This window comes from Natrix helvetica, assembly GCF_964273705.1.
Source record: "Natrix helvetica genome assembly, chromosome: 7".
NCBI lineage: Eukaryota > Metazoa > Chordata > Lepidosauria > Squamata > Natricidae > Natrix > Natrix helvetica.
In genome coordinates, this window is record NC_138558.1 from 39,086,125 (window position 1) to 39,102,831 (window position 16,707).

Consider the following 16,707-nt stretch of genomic DNA (forward strand, 5'->3'; position numbering starts at 1 on the left):
TGCCAGTAGATAAATAGATACCACTTTGGTGGGGAGGTAACCGCATTTCATGTGCCTCAGCTTATAGTAATGCTGGCCACATGACCATGGGAATGGCTTTCCATAATGCTGGCTCGTTCTCTTAAGACATGGAGATGAGCACTACTTTCCTAGAGCCGGACACAACTGGAAAGGGAAACCTTTACCTTTAACCAGCTTAAAGTTTTAAAGTGCAGTAACACTACACAAAGATATACATTGTCAAAGTCATGGTTTTCCCACGTCACAGTAAAACAGGGTTGGAAGGGACCTTGGAGGTCTTCTAGTCCAAGCCCCTGATCAAGCAGGAAGCCCTATACCATTTCAGATAGTTGTCTGTTGTGGCCCAGCAAGACGTTGCCGCTGCCACCAGACTCCGAGAGTGAGGGTCCCTATGAGTCGGCTCAAGAGGAGGTGGAGGACCCTGGACAGGGTTCCGATGCTGAGCAGGGATCGGGGAGTCTGGTCGGCCACCAGGAGGCGCCTGAGGCATGGAGCAGCGGTGAGAGCCAGAGGAGGGGGGCTCCCAATGCCATGCCTTGGAGCAGTGGGGAGGAGTCACGAGACAGGGAGTCAGAGCTGAACAGGGAGTTCCTGGACGCTCGTTATCGCCGCGCCCATAGACGCAAGGAGCATGGGCATAATTATTGGCGGTAAGAGCTCTCAGCTGCTGATCAGGAGGCTCCTCTCCAGGTTATAAAAAGGGTTGACTGTGCATACGCCCTTTGCAGCAGTCAACAGAGGACTTATGCCAGAAGTTCTAGTCTGGAATTCTAGCAAGCTGGATAGCTGCTTTCGTGTTTTGTTTTTGTGAGTTTTGTCTTGGTGGTTTACTGCCACGGAACCTTCTGTTTGTTTGTGCAATAAACCTTGTTCCCTTATACTGTTCCGGAGCGTGTTCTGTGTGGGCAAAGGAGGAAGGGGGTCAGAACAGTTGTCCAATCTCTTAAAAACCTCCAGTATTGGAACACACAAAACGTCTGGAGCAAACTGTTCCACTGATTGTTCTAACTTTGAGGAAATGTTTCCTTAGTTCTAGGTTGGTTCTCTCCTTGATAGTTTCCATTCATTGCTTCTTGTCCTGCTATCCGGTGCTTTGGAGAACAGGTTGATCCCCTCTTCTTTGTGGCAGTGTCTTAGACATTGGAATACTGCTTTACTTATAACCTTTACTTCTTTTCACTAGGCATACCTAATTCCTGCAACTGTTCTTCATATGTTTTATCCTCCAGTCCCCTGATCATCTTTAACATATCTTTTAACACATGACTGCGGTATAGTTGAATTTATTAAAGTGTATTTCTGCAATATGCTGTAAGCTGCTATTAAGAATCTTCACCTCATTATCAAATATAGTGATTCATCATTTAATGTAAATGCTTTACAATGGATTTGTTGAGCCTGTCATGCCATTCTTGCTTTCCTTAATATTTGGTCTACAATATAAACGTTTAAGCTAAAAATCCTTGTAGGGCTGAAGCCATGTTTATCTTTCCAAAAAATCTTCCATCACTGTATGTGCCATAATCTCTCACACCTACTGAAACATCATTCTTTTGCAATTATTGAAGTTTTTCCACTAATGAATATTTCATTTAATAATTTATTTTACCTTTCTTAACTATATCTCATATGTGTATGCATTTGTGTGCACTGTAAACTATCATTTAAATAATATGAAAAAGGCGGGCATGGTGTCATTTATAAACATGTAATGTAACTGTTATAAAAATGCGTACAAGTTAGGAAGATAGATAACCATTAAATTATTTAGGGCAATGCTTGTCTATGTCCTAAAGGCTCAGAAGCTGTTATATTTCTGTCTTCTAGAATGATTACCGTAAGTTGTCTATGCAATGCAAGGACTTTGTTGTGGGTGTTCTTGATCTCTGTCGGGATTCTGAAGAGGTGGAAGCCATTCTAAATGGAGATTTGGAAGCAGAGCCCGTTGAAATTCAGAGGCACAGACCTTCACTGAGTCGTGTCAAACTGGCAATTAAATACGAAGTCAAAAAGGTAAAGAATTATCTTTCAAACAATGTATCTAGTGGACTCTGTCATAAACCTGCATGCATTAATAACCTTAAACATTTTAGTGTCAATTTTATCTTTTTCCTCTGTTGGAATAATATGCTGTTAAACAGTTGTCAAAGATAGGGTGAAATTGGCCTTTTAAAAGATGATAGCACTGTCATACATAATCCAATTAATAATGTTCTGTATGTCTGTTTTTGGCTATGAAAGCCTTTAAAGATAAGAAACAACCATGTTGTGCTTCTACTTTCAGGATCAATAACAGAATTTGTATTTTTTTAATAAATAAGAGCATGCTGTATTCTTATTTTGCTTTTAATTCCATTGCCATTTAATTCAGATGTAAATATTTGCATGTGATACAGGCAATGATTTGTACAATGATTTGTACATAGTGTGTATTTCTATTCCATTTAAATGTACAGGGCTTAGATGTCAGAATAATACAAGTGCCAAAAGCAATAGGTAAAATGGGTAAATGGCTATTCACCCTCAATTTCCCCCCGGGTTTCGTTTTAGACTTTGGTTCACTTTGCCTGGGATTGTCCTGGGATTGTCTAATTTATTTTTTGCTTTCCAAATGTTTTATTGGAATTTCCAGATTGGATTTTTTTTGTTGCCTTAAACTGAAAGTGGAGAAGACCAAGCTTGTAGCTTTTTATCCTCATCACCCTTCTTTTTTCCCCTCCTCCTGCTTCCTTTCCACGATTAACAACTGTGGAATCATTAATGAAAATTCTTAGCAATGAGAAACTTTCTTTAAATCCTTTCACTCATAAAACTACCAGGATCTTACAGTTTTATTCATTATTTATTTTTCATATCTGTATCTCTTTATCCATCACACAGTAACAAATGATCAGGACAGCATTCATCACCAATACTCAGTCACTAAAAACACATAATAAAATAGTTAAAATATAATCCCAAATAGTAATATACAAATACACCCATACATATATGCACACACATGCAGCTGACATTTTGTCAATGTAAACTATGCTTAGATTTAGCTATATATGATATTATAATAATACTATTATTATATCCAAAATGGTACTTGTCTTGAAAAATGCCCAATACTGTTGTTGCAAGTATTGTGCCACTGTTTTCAGATTGGAATGCTGCATCATGCCCATACCAAAATGTAGCTTTATTATTTCCAGTTACTTCCAGAAAAAAATTCAGGACTGAAAAGATGGTATAGATCATCTTGTATTTGTATCTGTTATGATATGATGTATGGAATATTTCTAGATGAAAATTGAGAAACAAATCCTTGCTAAGGATAGGTTACTATTTTTAAAGAAGGAACTATAAAAAAAATTAAATGCCGATGCTTTCTGGATCACATTATTGATGGAAGATTACCTTGGGTCATCATTCCTGATACTCTACTGGCAGATGATTACAGGATGGAACTATACCACCTAGATTTATTTTTACTTGAATGGATCTGCATTCACCATTGCCGTATATCCTCATACTTTTTCATGGCTTCTGATATAAATCTCAATGTGTTGAAGCCAGTCACTTGTTAAAGAGAGCTTTCTGAGATGCCCAACTCTGATTAAATGATGCGGATAATGTCTTTAGACTCAACCATTGTTAAAACAACATTTGATGCATTTTTAAATTCTTGATTATATATATGTTCAAGGACTTTCTATTTTGAGAGGAAGTATGCTAATGGAACACCTCTGATTCTTTGACTAAGCATCTTTTTTTTCAGCTCATCCTATACTGTTTCTTTCCTGCTCATATGTTTAGTAGAGTATACAAATGATCTAGGAAGAAAGTTCAATGGTGTAGTCAGTGACTTCTTATTGCTGGCTTGGAACTCCCCAGAAACATGCTGATCATTTCTTAATGATTTGCATTTGGCAAAATAGGGTACAATTAAGAGCTTAGGCAGCAGTAAGATAATATGAGATGGTCCATAACATACTGTAATCATCCCTGGATACGTTCGAAAGATACAGTATAAATGTGCAGGGTCTTTCCCATAAAAAAAATGAATATATGTTTTCAGGCACAAATTAGCAGAAGGCCTTTTTTGTTCCTCATATTTTACTACTAAAGTCCTGTTTTTGTAATACTTGAGAATCTTTTCAATTGCACTATGTTCACGTTCATAATCTAGTAAAGTAGCTATATAGAAAGTATGCTGTTAAACGTGACGATTTAATATTACCCTTAAGCAAAATTTTCCCCCAGAGCAATTAATGCTATGAGCTTGTGAGTCTCTCAAGTCTGAGTAATACTGTTCAATATTTCTCAGAAGAAAAAAAGAGCTTTCCTCCCAATGAATTATAAAAATGGATGAGTCAATTTTCTGGAATTCACTGAAAACGTTTGTGGTGGTTCAATTACTTTTTCAGTGTCTTCAGGATCTCACAGATGGAGGTGCAAATGGCTATAGATAGCATTATAAGGATGGATTAATGAACTAAGCTCATCCCTGCTACCTGTGAATCTTAGTTGTTTTTATAATGCAAGTAGTTTTCAACTTACAACCATTCATTTTACTGACTGTTCAAAGTTACAGTGGCATTGGAAAAAAACACCTTATGATTGTTTTTCACAGTTACAACCATTGTGGTGTTCCTATGATCACGTGATCAAACTTTGGTCACTTAGCAATGGGCATGTACGTATTTATGACAATTGCACTGACCTGAGGTCATGTGATCACCATTTGTAACCTTTTCTGCTGGCTTCCAACAAGCAAATTCAAAGGCGGGAGCCAGATAACAACTGCAGTGGTTTGCTTAACAATCATGGCAAAAAAGTGTTGCAAAATGGGCAAAACTCACTTTAAAACATGTGTCCTTAGCAATGGAAATTTTCGGCTCAATTGTGGTTGTAAGTTAAGGACTACTTGCAGCTGAATCAAGTTTCACTCTGTTTTCCTTCCTTTCCTGTCTAGTTATCTCTTTCCCATGCTTCATAGCTATACAGTTCCCTTCCTTGTACTTGTGGCTTTCTATGGGTGACAGTGGTTTTGAATATTAGTTAGAAGCATATTTGTGAATAGCCCACAGAAGAAACCCTAATTATGTCCCTAGAATAGGTGGTACATGGCCAAAAAAAAAGTGTAATAATCGCTGCTTGAAAATATTAACAAGACATGCAGGAGGAAAGAAGGAAGTTCCACTGTCAGAAATGAGAAAGTGTTCTGATTTTTTTTAAATTGAGTTTGAATTGCTTTGAGAAGACAGGTCGAATCCATTGATGATGATTCTTTCTGTCTTTTCTGCTGATCTCCTCTACTGAAGCCTATATTACATAGCATGTTAATACAGGTAGGGAGATGTTTTCCTTTTTCTTTTCTTTATGCAGGTTTAAGCCTAATTAATTATTGGGATTGGGACAAGTCAGTGGAACTCTAAAACCTATGAATGCCACCTGCTCAGAAAAGATGACTCCCTGATGTACGAGGGATTAAAAAGAAGAAAAAATATATCAAGTGATGCCAAAGGAATTTTATCTTTATTTTAAAACTGCTATATAAGTGAAATGGAATTGATTTTGCCATAGAAAGAGAGTGGAAGATTAATAGATTCAATTTTCTTCTTTCAGTGTGTGCTGTTCTTGACAAGGGTAGTCCTCCCCCAAAGAGTTTTACTGCTTATTTGAACATTTTAAAAAAGGTAGATGTAGAGTAAATTGGGTGTGGATATCAGGGATTGTAGTCTGGAACAACTGGAAGACACCAGACTGAGAAAAGAAATCGTATGATTTCTGACTTCATTAAAAAAAAACCAGGTCTTGAATTATAATTATTATGTTGCTGTTGTTGTCATAATAATTCAACTGAACTCTTGAGTTAGCTAAATTAAATGGAAAACTGAGATTTTCTTGCAAAGTTTGGTCTGTTTGTCTATCTATCTATCTATCTATCTATCTATCTATCTCTCTATCATCTATCTATCATCTATCTATCATCTATCTCTCATCTATTTTATCATGTCCATTTACACACACACACACACAGAGGTCTATGGAGTCCTTGGTTCTCTCTAAGCTTGGTTGTTTGCCTGCAGATGTTTCATTACCAGACTAGATATCTATAACCAATGCTTCTTCTCTACATTGGGGAAACTCGTCTACTTAACGTTTGCAAAAAGAAACACACACACAGACATACTTGCCTGTCTGTAAGAAGATTCCTTGCAGAATAGCCATAAAATGAAATATAATGGATAGGAGATGAAGCCAGGAATAGGGCATAGCTGTCTAGAATGCTGAATAGACGCACTCTGTATTGCAACATTTTATTTGAGGTCTCACTTTCTGTTTTGAAACATCCAGATATACATATACATATATATCCTTATTGCATATTAACCAATTTTATTAATATATTTATAGCCAATTATTGTCCCTTATGTGAGAAAAAAAAACATCACATAATGACTGATGACCAAAATAACAAATCCATTTGCACCCAAAGAAAGAACAACTGTTTTTATTTTAGTGCTTGATCTCCAATCTCATTTGAGCTTTTTGAAGTGTTACTGTGATGTTGGCAACTTTGAAACATGCTAAATAAACATATCTAATAATAGGAGAGAATTGTACAACAATAAGAATTAATGCAGTAGGAAGTCTTTAATAGCTTCAAATATCCCATTTGGAGAACCTTATACTTTAATGCATTTCTCTTCAAAAAGCAATGTTAGATTTAAGTGGCAACATGCAGATTTATTAATATATAGTTTTTTGTTGTTAGTTGCGAAGTCGTGTCTGATCCATCGCGACCCCATGAACAACACTGTCCATGGGGTTTTCATGGCAAAGGTACTGGCATGGGTTGCCATTTCCTTCTCTAGTGGATCACATTTTGTCAAAGCCCTCTGCTATGACCTGTCCATCTTGGGTGCCCCTGCATGGCATAGCTCATAGCTTCATTGAGCTATGCAAGCCCCTTCGCCACGGCAAGGCGGTAATCCATGAGGGGGTAATATATAGTTTTAGAAGCTGATAATCTTATAAAACCACCAACTTGTACATAATCAAAAGACACAATTTTTCTGTCATGCGTAACTCCTAGTGACCATGCCAACATTACTTAATATGCAGAGCATCGGGCTTGAAATCTTTCTAATTTTTACAGATGACCTGAGCTATAAGTGTAATTTATGATGGAAATTAAAAATAATACCTGAACCTTGTTAGCCATTCCATTATTGGTTTGATGGAAGGTATTGCATTTACTGGACTTTTTTTTAGTAAACAATCTATAATTGAACTTGAATTATGAATCTGTCAATGTTATAATAGCTGATGGATTTCTCATTAGGCTGCTTCTGTTCGTTCTGGATGATTTTGCTAAAAACAGATTCATTTAGCTTGTATAGTATTCTGAAAGCAAGAACCAAGTATCTTTTAGACTGTTAATTTAAATGGACCCAAATAGCTCCTGTGCTACACTGCAAGTGCTATCTTTGATGAACTGAGACTGTATGCTCCAGCCAGCACAGAAATCTGCCTAGATAGCACCATTCCGTGGACAGCTGTGCTAGGATTTTCTACATTCAAAATATGTATTCTCTCACCCAGCTACAGAATTTGAAACAAACTCTTTCATGGTACAACAAGCACTTTATACCTTGCACTAGAGCTTTGATTTATGAAAATAGAAGTTAAAAACTTAAAAATACTTTGACTGGTTTAGTTACAATGTGTTCCTTTGTTTTTGTGTTAAACAAGTGTCTAGTGCTAGGCCATCCTACAGTTTCCCCTGTTACATCCAACTATGTTATATTAGAGACTTAATGTTTGTCTAAGCCAGGGGTGTCCAAACTTGAGAACTTTAAGACTTGTGGACTTCAACTCCCAGAATTCCCCAGCCAGCATGGCTGGCTGGGGAATTCTGGGAATTGAAGTCCACAAGTCTTAAAGTTCCCAAGTTTGGACACCCCTGGTCTAAGCCAAAAAGACATTTAGTGATGGCAGTACAAAAGCAATATAATAAAATCCCCACAAAAAGAAGAATATATGACTGCTACTAGATCCAAAATAATTTTTTTAACAGTAAGTCACCCAGAGTTATTGATTGAGATGGGCAGATTTAGAAATTGAATGAATAAATTTTATTCTGGTATCTATTTCTTTTCCAAAGTGAATTAACTCTTATAGACATCATGCATTTTTGTTGCATCAAAGTAAGTTTGAAAACTTAGTTCTTGGAAGTAGGCTTTAAAATTTATCTCCCAGTGACAGTATGCACAAGACGACAAATAACCTCTGCTCAACTTTATATTTTGTTGCTCATAAATCAAAACATATTTTAGCATCATTAAACACGGTACCCTAGACATAACTAGTATTCAGCAGAGACATAAATGACAGTAGATGTAAGTTGCTTTTGATTTGGATAAGATATGAAAGTTTAAAAATCTGCTGCCATTGATTTGATCAGCTACTTTTTTTGTTTGGTCAAAGGTAAGATCTCTCTCTCTTTCCCTCTCCCTCCCTCTCTCGCTCACACACACAGAGGACACTGAAATTGCCGTTTAAATATTCAAGTTATTTTAGTTTTATTGTCAACATATTTAAAACATTGGTGAGGCTGCCCATCTTAAAACCAGCTGAGCAGCTTAGAGTTGATAAAGCAATAAATACAATCATAAAACAAAGCCAAACCTCCCTTAAAAAGTGTTTGGATTATCTGTACCAGGTAGTCCTCGATTTACAGCAGTTCAAAATTACTAAAAGTGACTTACGACCACTTATGATCATTGCAGCATCCCCGTAGTCATGTGATTAACATTCAGATACTTGTCAACTGATTCATATTTATAACACTTGTGGTGTCCTGGGATCATTTGATCACCCTCTGTGACCTTCTGACAAAGTCAGTGGACAAAACTGAGATTCACTTAACAACCGTGTTATTAACTGAACAACTGCTGCGATTCTCTTAACCGTGGCAAGAAAGGTTGCAAAATAGGGTAAAATTCACTTAACTGTCTCGCTTAGCAGCAGAAGTTTTAGGCTCAATTGTGATCATAAGTCAAGAACTACTTGTATTTTAAATAAATTTGCAGTGATGCAAAACACTAATTACAGTGTTGTGTAACTTGATTTTTCTTCTGTTTTCCCACAGTTTGTGGCCCACCCTAACTGTCAGCAACAGCTGTTGACCATCTGGTATGAAAACCTTTTAGGATTACGGGAACAGACCATAGCTATCAAGTGTCTAGTTGTGCTGGTTGTTGCATTGGGCCTTCCATTTCTTGCTACAGGATACTGGATTGCACCGTGTAGCAGGGTAAATAATTCCTTATCTTAAATTTTTTCCTTACATTTAAATTAATTAACTCTGTGGAACATGCCTTTGTATGAAAGCTTCTCTTTAAAATAAAGTAACTATTCTGGTTACCAAATTACTGTTTGTACAGTATAAACCATCATGATATTTATTATTGATTTCTCTTACTTAGTATAATGAACAGTTACTTTCCTTACCTTATCATTATTCTGTGCACAGATGATTCTGGAATATATATATATAGGCTTAATTATATTTATGTTTTTGCACATGGATGGAAATCTCTTCCATCTTCCACAGGGCTAAAGGGAATGAGTCACACTGTATTTACCTTAGCAGCACATTTGTTCATAAAGGATGAAAGCAACCTTACATTATTTTTAGTAATAATAAAAAGGTGACACACCAGGTGCACATACAAAAACCTGTTCTGCTGAACTTACCAATAGAGTTTTACTTCTGAGCAAACTTGAATTGAAACTTGGCTGCTTGTAAGATATTCTGAGACTTTGTCCATACAGATTTGCCAGGCAAATAACTAAACACCCATTTTTTTCAGTGGACTGGAAAAGGAGGAAAAGAAGGCAACTTTAATAGTTGGATATGGGGAAGATCCATTGTTAGTACAATCTGGAGATGCTACAGTATCTTTAAATTTGGAAAGAGAAATGATCATAGACATATCAAAGCCCTATGGTTTAAGGTTTAAGGTTTATTTGGATTTATATGCCGCCCTTCTCCAAAGGACTCAGGGCGGCGTACAACATTAAAAACACACATCACAAAAGTTAAAAAAAGATTAAACCCAATTCCAAAAAGACCAAACCGATTTTTTTTAAAAAAAGAAACAGTACATTTAAAATAAATTAACATTAACATTAATATTAACAGGCCAGGCCGGCTTGCTGGAAAAGCCAACATTTTAGGGCGCGTCGGAAGGACCGGAGGTCAGGGATTATGCGGAGCTCCGGGGGCAGCTCATTCCAGAGGGAAGGCGCTCCCACAGAGAAGGCTCTCCCCCTGGGGGTCACCAGCCGACACTGCTTGGCCGACGGCACCCTGAGGAGGCCAACTCTGTGGGATCGTACTGGACGGTGGGAGGCTACTGGTGGCAGTAGGTGGTCTCACAGGTACCCTGGGCCTAAGCCATGGAGCGCTTTAAAGGTCATAATCAATACCTTGAATCGCACCCGGAAAACAACCGGCAACCAGTGCAGGCCGCCTAAAAGGGGTGTCACATGGGAGCACCTAGGTACCCCCATGACAACCCGTGCGGCCGCATTCTGGACCAGCTGAAGCCTCCAGGTGCTCTTCAAGGGCAGCCCCATGTAGAGAGCATTGCAGTAGTCCAGGCGAGAAAGGACGAGGGCATGAGTGACTGTGCACAGAGCATCCCGATCCAAGAAGGGGCGCAACTGGCGTACCAGGCGAACCTGGTAAAAGGCCCCCCTGGTCACGGCCGTCAGGTGTTCTTCTAAACTAAGCCGCGAATCCAAGAGGACTCCCAGATTGCGAGCCTTCTCTGAGGGGGCTAAAATTTCTCCCCTTATCCTCAAAGATGGAACAAGATGTACAAATTGGGATGCCGGGAACCACAGCCAATCATTCTTGGAGGGATTGAGCTTGAGTCTGTTCCTCCCCATCCAGATCCACATAGCCTCCAGGCATCGGGACATCACGTCGAGGGCATCATTTGGGTGGTTTGGGGTACAGATGAAAAGTTGGGTATCATCAGCATATTGATGATACCGTACCCCAAAACTATGGATGATCTCGCCCAGCGGTTTCATGTATATGTTGAACAGGAGGGGTGAGAGAACCGACCCCTGGGGCACCCCACAAGTGACGCGCCTGGGGGTCGATCTCTGCCCTCCAGTCAACACAAACTGCGACTGATCCGACAGGTAGGAGGAGAACAACCGTAAAACGGTGCCCCCCCACTCCCAACCCCCCAAGTCGTCGCAGTAGGATACCATGGTCGATGGTATCGAAAGCCGCCGAGAGGTCTAATAGGACCAGGACAGAGGAACAGCCCCTGTCCCGGGCCCGCCAGAGATCATCGACCAACGCGACCAGTGCCGTCTCCGTGCTGTACCCGGGCCTGAAACCCGACTGAAACGGATCCAGGTAGACAGCTTCATCCAGGTACTGGGGAAGCTGACGTGCTACCACACTCTCGACAACCTTCGCTACAATGCGAAGGTTGGAGACCGGACGATAGTTGGCTAAAGAAGCTGGGTCCAGGGAAGGCTTCTTGAGGAGGGGCCTCACCACTGCCTCCTTCAAGGCGGTGGGAAAGAACCCCTCTCTCAATGAAGCGTTGGTAATCGCCTGGAGCCAGCCTCGTGTCACCTCCCGGGAAGCTGAAACTAACCAAGAGGAACACGGGTCCAGCACACAAGTGGCAGCACTGAGTCCCCCCATAATCCTGTCCATGCCTTCGGGGGTCACAGGGTCAAACCCATCCCAGATAGTGTCCTCAAGAATCATCCCCGTCGGCTCGCCCGAATCTACCCAGTCAGAGTCCAAGCCTGTCCGGATCTGAGCGATTTTATCCTGCAGATACTGAACAAATTCTTCAGCCCTACCCTGCAAGGGGTCTTCCCCAGTTCCTTGGTTAAGTAAGGAGCGGGTCACCCTAAACAGGGCAGCTGGGCGGTTATCTGCGGACGCGCTAAGAGCGGAAAAATATTGCCGTTTTGCCGCTTCTATCGCCACTAAGTAGGATTTAATATAAATTCTTACTAGTGTTCGATCAGATTCGGACCAGCTGGCCCTTCAGCCACTCTCTAGGCATCTTTTCCGGCGTTTCATCTCCCGGAGCTCCCCGGTAAACCAGGGAGCCATCCGGGATCGACACCGGGTCAGAGGCCACAAAGGCACAACACGATCCAAAGCCCCAGCGGCAGCTCTATCCCAGGCTCCCACTAGGGCTTCAGTCGAGTTGTGAGCAAGGGATTCAGGAAAAGTCCCAAGCTCCATCAGGAACCTTTCGGGGTCCATCAGGTGCCTGGGGCGGAACCATCTAGTCGGTTCCCCCTCCCTGCGGCGAGGGGTAGCAGTATGGAAGTCAAGCCTGATGAGGAAATAATCAGACCATGACAAGGGTTGAATAGAAATATCCCCTAAATCTAGATCATTCATCCACTGCCCAGAGACAAAAATCAGGTCGAGCGTGTGTCCCCCATTATGGGTGGGGTCTTGAATTAACTGAGTTAGGTCCATAGCTGTCATGGAAGCCATGAACTCCCGAGCTGACTCGGATGTCTCGCCAATGGAGGGCAGATTGAAATCCCCCAGGACCATGAGCCTGGGGAAATCAACCGCCAATCCAGCTAATACATCCAGCAGCTCCGGCAGGGCCGATGAAACATAGCAGGGAGACAGGTATGTAACAAAAAGGCCCACCTGAGCTCCAAGGCCCCACTTCACAAAGAGGGACTCACACCCGCTTATCTGAGGCACAGTGACCTCATGAGGTCTGAGACTTTCCCTAATAACCACCGCTACCCCCCCGCCCCTGCCCTGGGCTCTCGGCTGGTGAAACGCCCGGAAGCCTGGTGGGCATAGTTCGCTAAGGGGCACCCCCCCCTCATGGCCCAACCAGGTCTCCATAATGCACGCCAGGTCCGCTCTACCCTCCTGTATGAGGTCGTAAATGAGGGGAGCCTTATGTACCACATACCTGGCATTAAGTGACACCAGCCGGAGGCCAGGGTCCTGTAATCCCGAGCACCCGGGGGTGCAAGAAGGGCAATGAGGGTCGGAACGCGCGATTGCTCTCAAACAGCAAACCCGCGTCCTCCGAACATCATTTGGCCCTCGGCCCCCACCATATCTGCCTCTCCCACAAACAGTAGAGATGGTGAACTCCCCAATGGAATGGCTTAATGTCTCCCCCGGAATCCCAGCCCTTCCTAGCCCTATAAATGATGCTTGCTAATGCTTCCCCCCCCCCCCAATCCAGTAGGATATATTAATTTCCTTAATTCATCCAGTATGAATGGGTTAGCCTAGAGTAGGACTAGGGAGCACATAGTTGACATTCCATGTATTAGGAAGCACAACCTTGCCTTGCATTCCACCTATACTAGTTCTGTATCCCACCACACCTGCTGAGAAAACAGTAACCTACAAAAGATGATTTACTTGTTATGCACTTCCCTCTTATAAAAGGTTTTTGTGCCGTTTATCTGTCATTGTAGTTAACTAAAGAGCTAATCTAAGATGTATTGTTTTAGAAAACTACGGTAAAATGAAGTGGTCAAAAACCTCTTTAAACATTTTAAAGCAAAATGGGTACTTTTGACTTCACTAGAAGTATTCCAATTTTTAATTCCTTACTCAAAAGATTCCCAAGTTGACAAAAATGTTTTCAGCTTGGAACCCTCTTGGTTAGGTGAGAAAATGACATTTCAAACTGGAAACAGCCCTTTCCATTTCATTTTGAGCTTGCTTATTTAAATGCACACACATCTACTGTATAATAAGATGGACAAACTGGGTCTGCTTTATTTGCAAAATTTATGAAATGTTTCTTCAAACTTTGTGCACCTTTTGATAGCCATAATAATGAAAATAAAGTGGCTTTCACTAATACAAATAACCCATTGTTTTCGATATGTTTTTTTTTAAAAAAAGCTGTCTCATCTGGTATCACCTTAAGAAATAATAAGCGAGCTCATACATGGGGGGGAAATATGGTTAATTATATGTATGGACAAAATTTAAAAGTTTGGAAATCCCAAGGTATCTTATACCTTTAGACACAAAGAGCCGTGGTGGCAGTGGTCTGCACTACTGCAATTTGATTTTCATCAGCTAAAGATTTACTCAGTGTTCTATCCTTCCGAGGTTGGTAAAATGAGGACCAGATTGTTGGGGGCGATACGCTGACTCTGCAAACTGGTTAGAGACAGCTGTAAAGCACTGTGAAATGGTATATAAGTCTAAGTGCTGTTGCTATTGTTATTTATATATGAAAATGAAAGCACGTATAGATGAAAAAAGTCAAAGCAAAAACCATACTTTTACTTTGCTTTCTTAGCTTGGGAAAATTCTCCGGAGTCCATTTATGAAATTTGTGGCACATGCGGCCTCCTTCATTATTTTCTTGGGACTACTAGTATTTAATGCTTCAGATAGATTTGAAGGCATCACAGTATTACCAAATGAAACAGTTATTGATTACCCAAAACAGATCTTTCGAGTTAAGACAACTCAGTTCACTTGGACAGAGATGCTGATAATGATATGGGTGCTTGGTATGTATATATTTCCTTATTTCCTTATTGCAGTGTATATTTTTTTGACATCTCTGCCTGATGCTATAATGATAAATACATCTCAGCAGATTTTTAGAATGGGGTTCCCAACCCCCGGGCTGGGGCCCACTACTGGGCCTGTTCGCAACCAGGCCATGGGCTGGCGCTGATGCATACATGCATAGTTTGATTCGCATGAATGGTGGGACAGAACACATGTGAATGCAGCTTGATGCATGCAAGCAGTGGGCCTCTGTGCATGCACGCACATCTCAATTTGAAGTCGAGTTGCGCATGTGTGTGCCGGCTCACCACTTGCATGAGTCAAGCTGCATGCACATACGTGCATACTGGCCCACCACTCACATAGCCCTATTCTCTCCCCCGCTCCCCCAGATTACCAAGCAGCAAAGGTTGGGGACCGCTGCTCTAGAACCTATGGAATTATTAATATAGAAAGCATACAACAAAAAGAAATCATGATTCAGATTACAAATGTTCAAACTAAAGAACTTTTCAATCTTGTTTCTGGCTGTTTTGAAAGTTTTAAAAGTTGTCTGACCTTGCTGAGGGGTGAGTCACCCAGAATGCTCAACTAAATAGCTTGTAATACTCAATGCAAAGTAGAAACTCTAAATAATAATAATAATATAATATATTTATTTCTTAGCCGCACCCTCTCCCGAAGGACTCGGGGCGGCGTACAACGAAACATACGAAATAAATATGTAAACAAAACAAACATATAACAAAGACATACACTGAAACATACACAAGGAGGAGGTCGATTGATAAAACAATTAAAATACAGTATTTAAAACCCCTAGAAATTAAATATAATTAAAATACCCAGTTAAAAACCCGTCAGGAGCGATATGGTTAGATCAGAGTTGAGTTAAACTCAAGACTATGTTGGAAATCAGGACAGCAATAGGATGTTGAGAAACACTGTTGTACAGTACAGTGCCCCCACATATCAATCATTAAGTTTTTAAGTAATTGATATTATAGTGGAGTTAGCCTAATATTTAAGGACCTTTTACTGTATTTCTTTAATAGTGTAGATGCTGCTACTATATAATCCAATTCCACCTATTTTATGATGTAAGAAACTGCATAATTTGTAATAGTATGCACTGGCATGTTATTCAATGTAAGTAGGCCTTAAAACATCTGTATCATTCTGATCATTCATTACGTATGCTATTTGTTTCTGGTCTGGAAGTATAGTCATTCACAGGTGTATAATAAAAAAAGTCAAATTAGTCATGTGACTCAGGTTGGTGTATTTGGGTTGCATTCTTACTTACATTTAGCTGGATTTCATTGCATTTCTTTTTCAGGTATGATGTGGTCTGAGTGTAAAGAGCTCTGGCTAGAAGGACCCCGTGAATATATACTGCAGCTTTGGAATGTTCTTGATTTTGGAATGTTATCTATTTTTATTGCTGCTTTCACGGCTAGACTGTTGGCCTTTTTACAAGCTACAAAAGCACAAAACTATGTGGACAAATATATCCAGGAGACAGATCTCTCTGTAGTCACCCTTCCACCGGATATAGAGTATTTTACTTATGGTAAGTTCAAACATGTTGCCGTGTCTCTCTGGCATATTAAAATGGCTAATATTCATTAAAGCACGGTTAGCTAACACTCAATTGGCCAGGTCTGAACACATTTCATGTTTATCTCACATGGCAGATTTAGCAATACTTTATGAAAGGCTTTCTGCGGCTGAATATTAGCCATAGACTGTATACTCCTATTGAATTGTGATTTCTTATAATCTAACTATATATATTTTTGCTGTTAGAATGTTGTTAATTAGTTTTTCTGACTACTAACAGAATAACAGAGTTGGAAGGGACTTCTAGTCCAACCCCATGCTCAGGCAGGAAACCCTATACCAGTGATGGCTAACCTGCTTTGGATCCCATGCCAAAAGCGGGGGGGGCGCAGGAGGGTCTTGCGCAGGCATGCCCACACCCATAATGCTATGCGTGCGATCCCGCATGCATGCATGCACATGCACGTGCAACCAGCACCCTCCCCCCCGCTTTTGGCGCGCTTTTTTCACCCTCCCCAGGCTTGAGAGGCTTTCTAGGAGCTTGG

At 40.5% G+C, this 16,707-nt stretch overlaps 1 protein-coding gene across 2 annotated transcripts in view; it reads left to right on the forward strand.

Moving 5' to 3' along the window:
- The window catches only part of TRPC3 (transient receptor potential cation channel subfamily C member 3), a 52,860-nt gene that overhangs the window by 22,289 nt on the left and 13,864 nt on the right, over nt 1–16,707 (forward strand). For both annotated transcript variants that reach the window (XM_081959124.1, XM_081959125.1), the window contains exons 3-6: nt 1,849–2,034; nt 9,167–9,331; nt 14,379–14,595; nt 15,939–16,172. In XM_081959124.1, the coding sequence (XP_081815250.1) occupies nt 1,849–2,034; nt 9,167–9,331; nt 14,379–14,595; nt 15,939–16,172 (802 nt within the window). The remainder of the gene's footprint in view (nt 1–1,848; nt 2,035–9,166; nt 9,332–14,378; nt 14,596–15,938; nt 16,173–16,707) is intronic.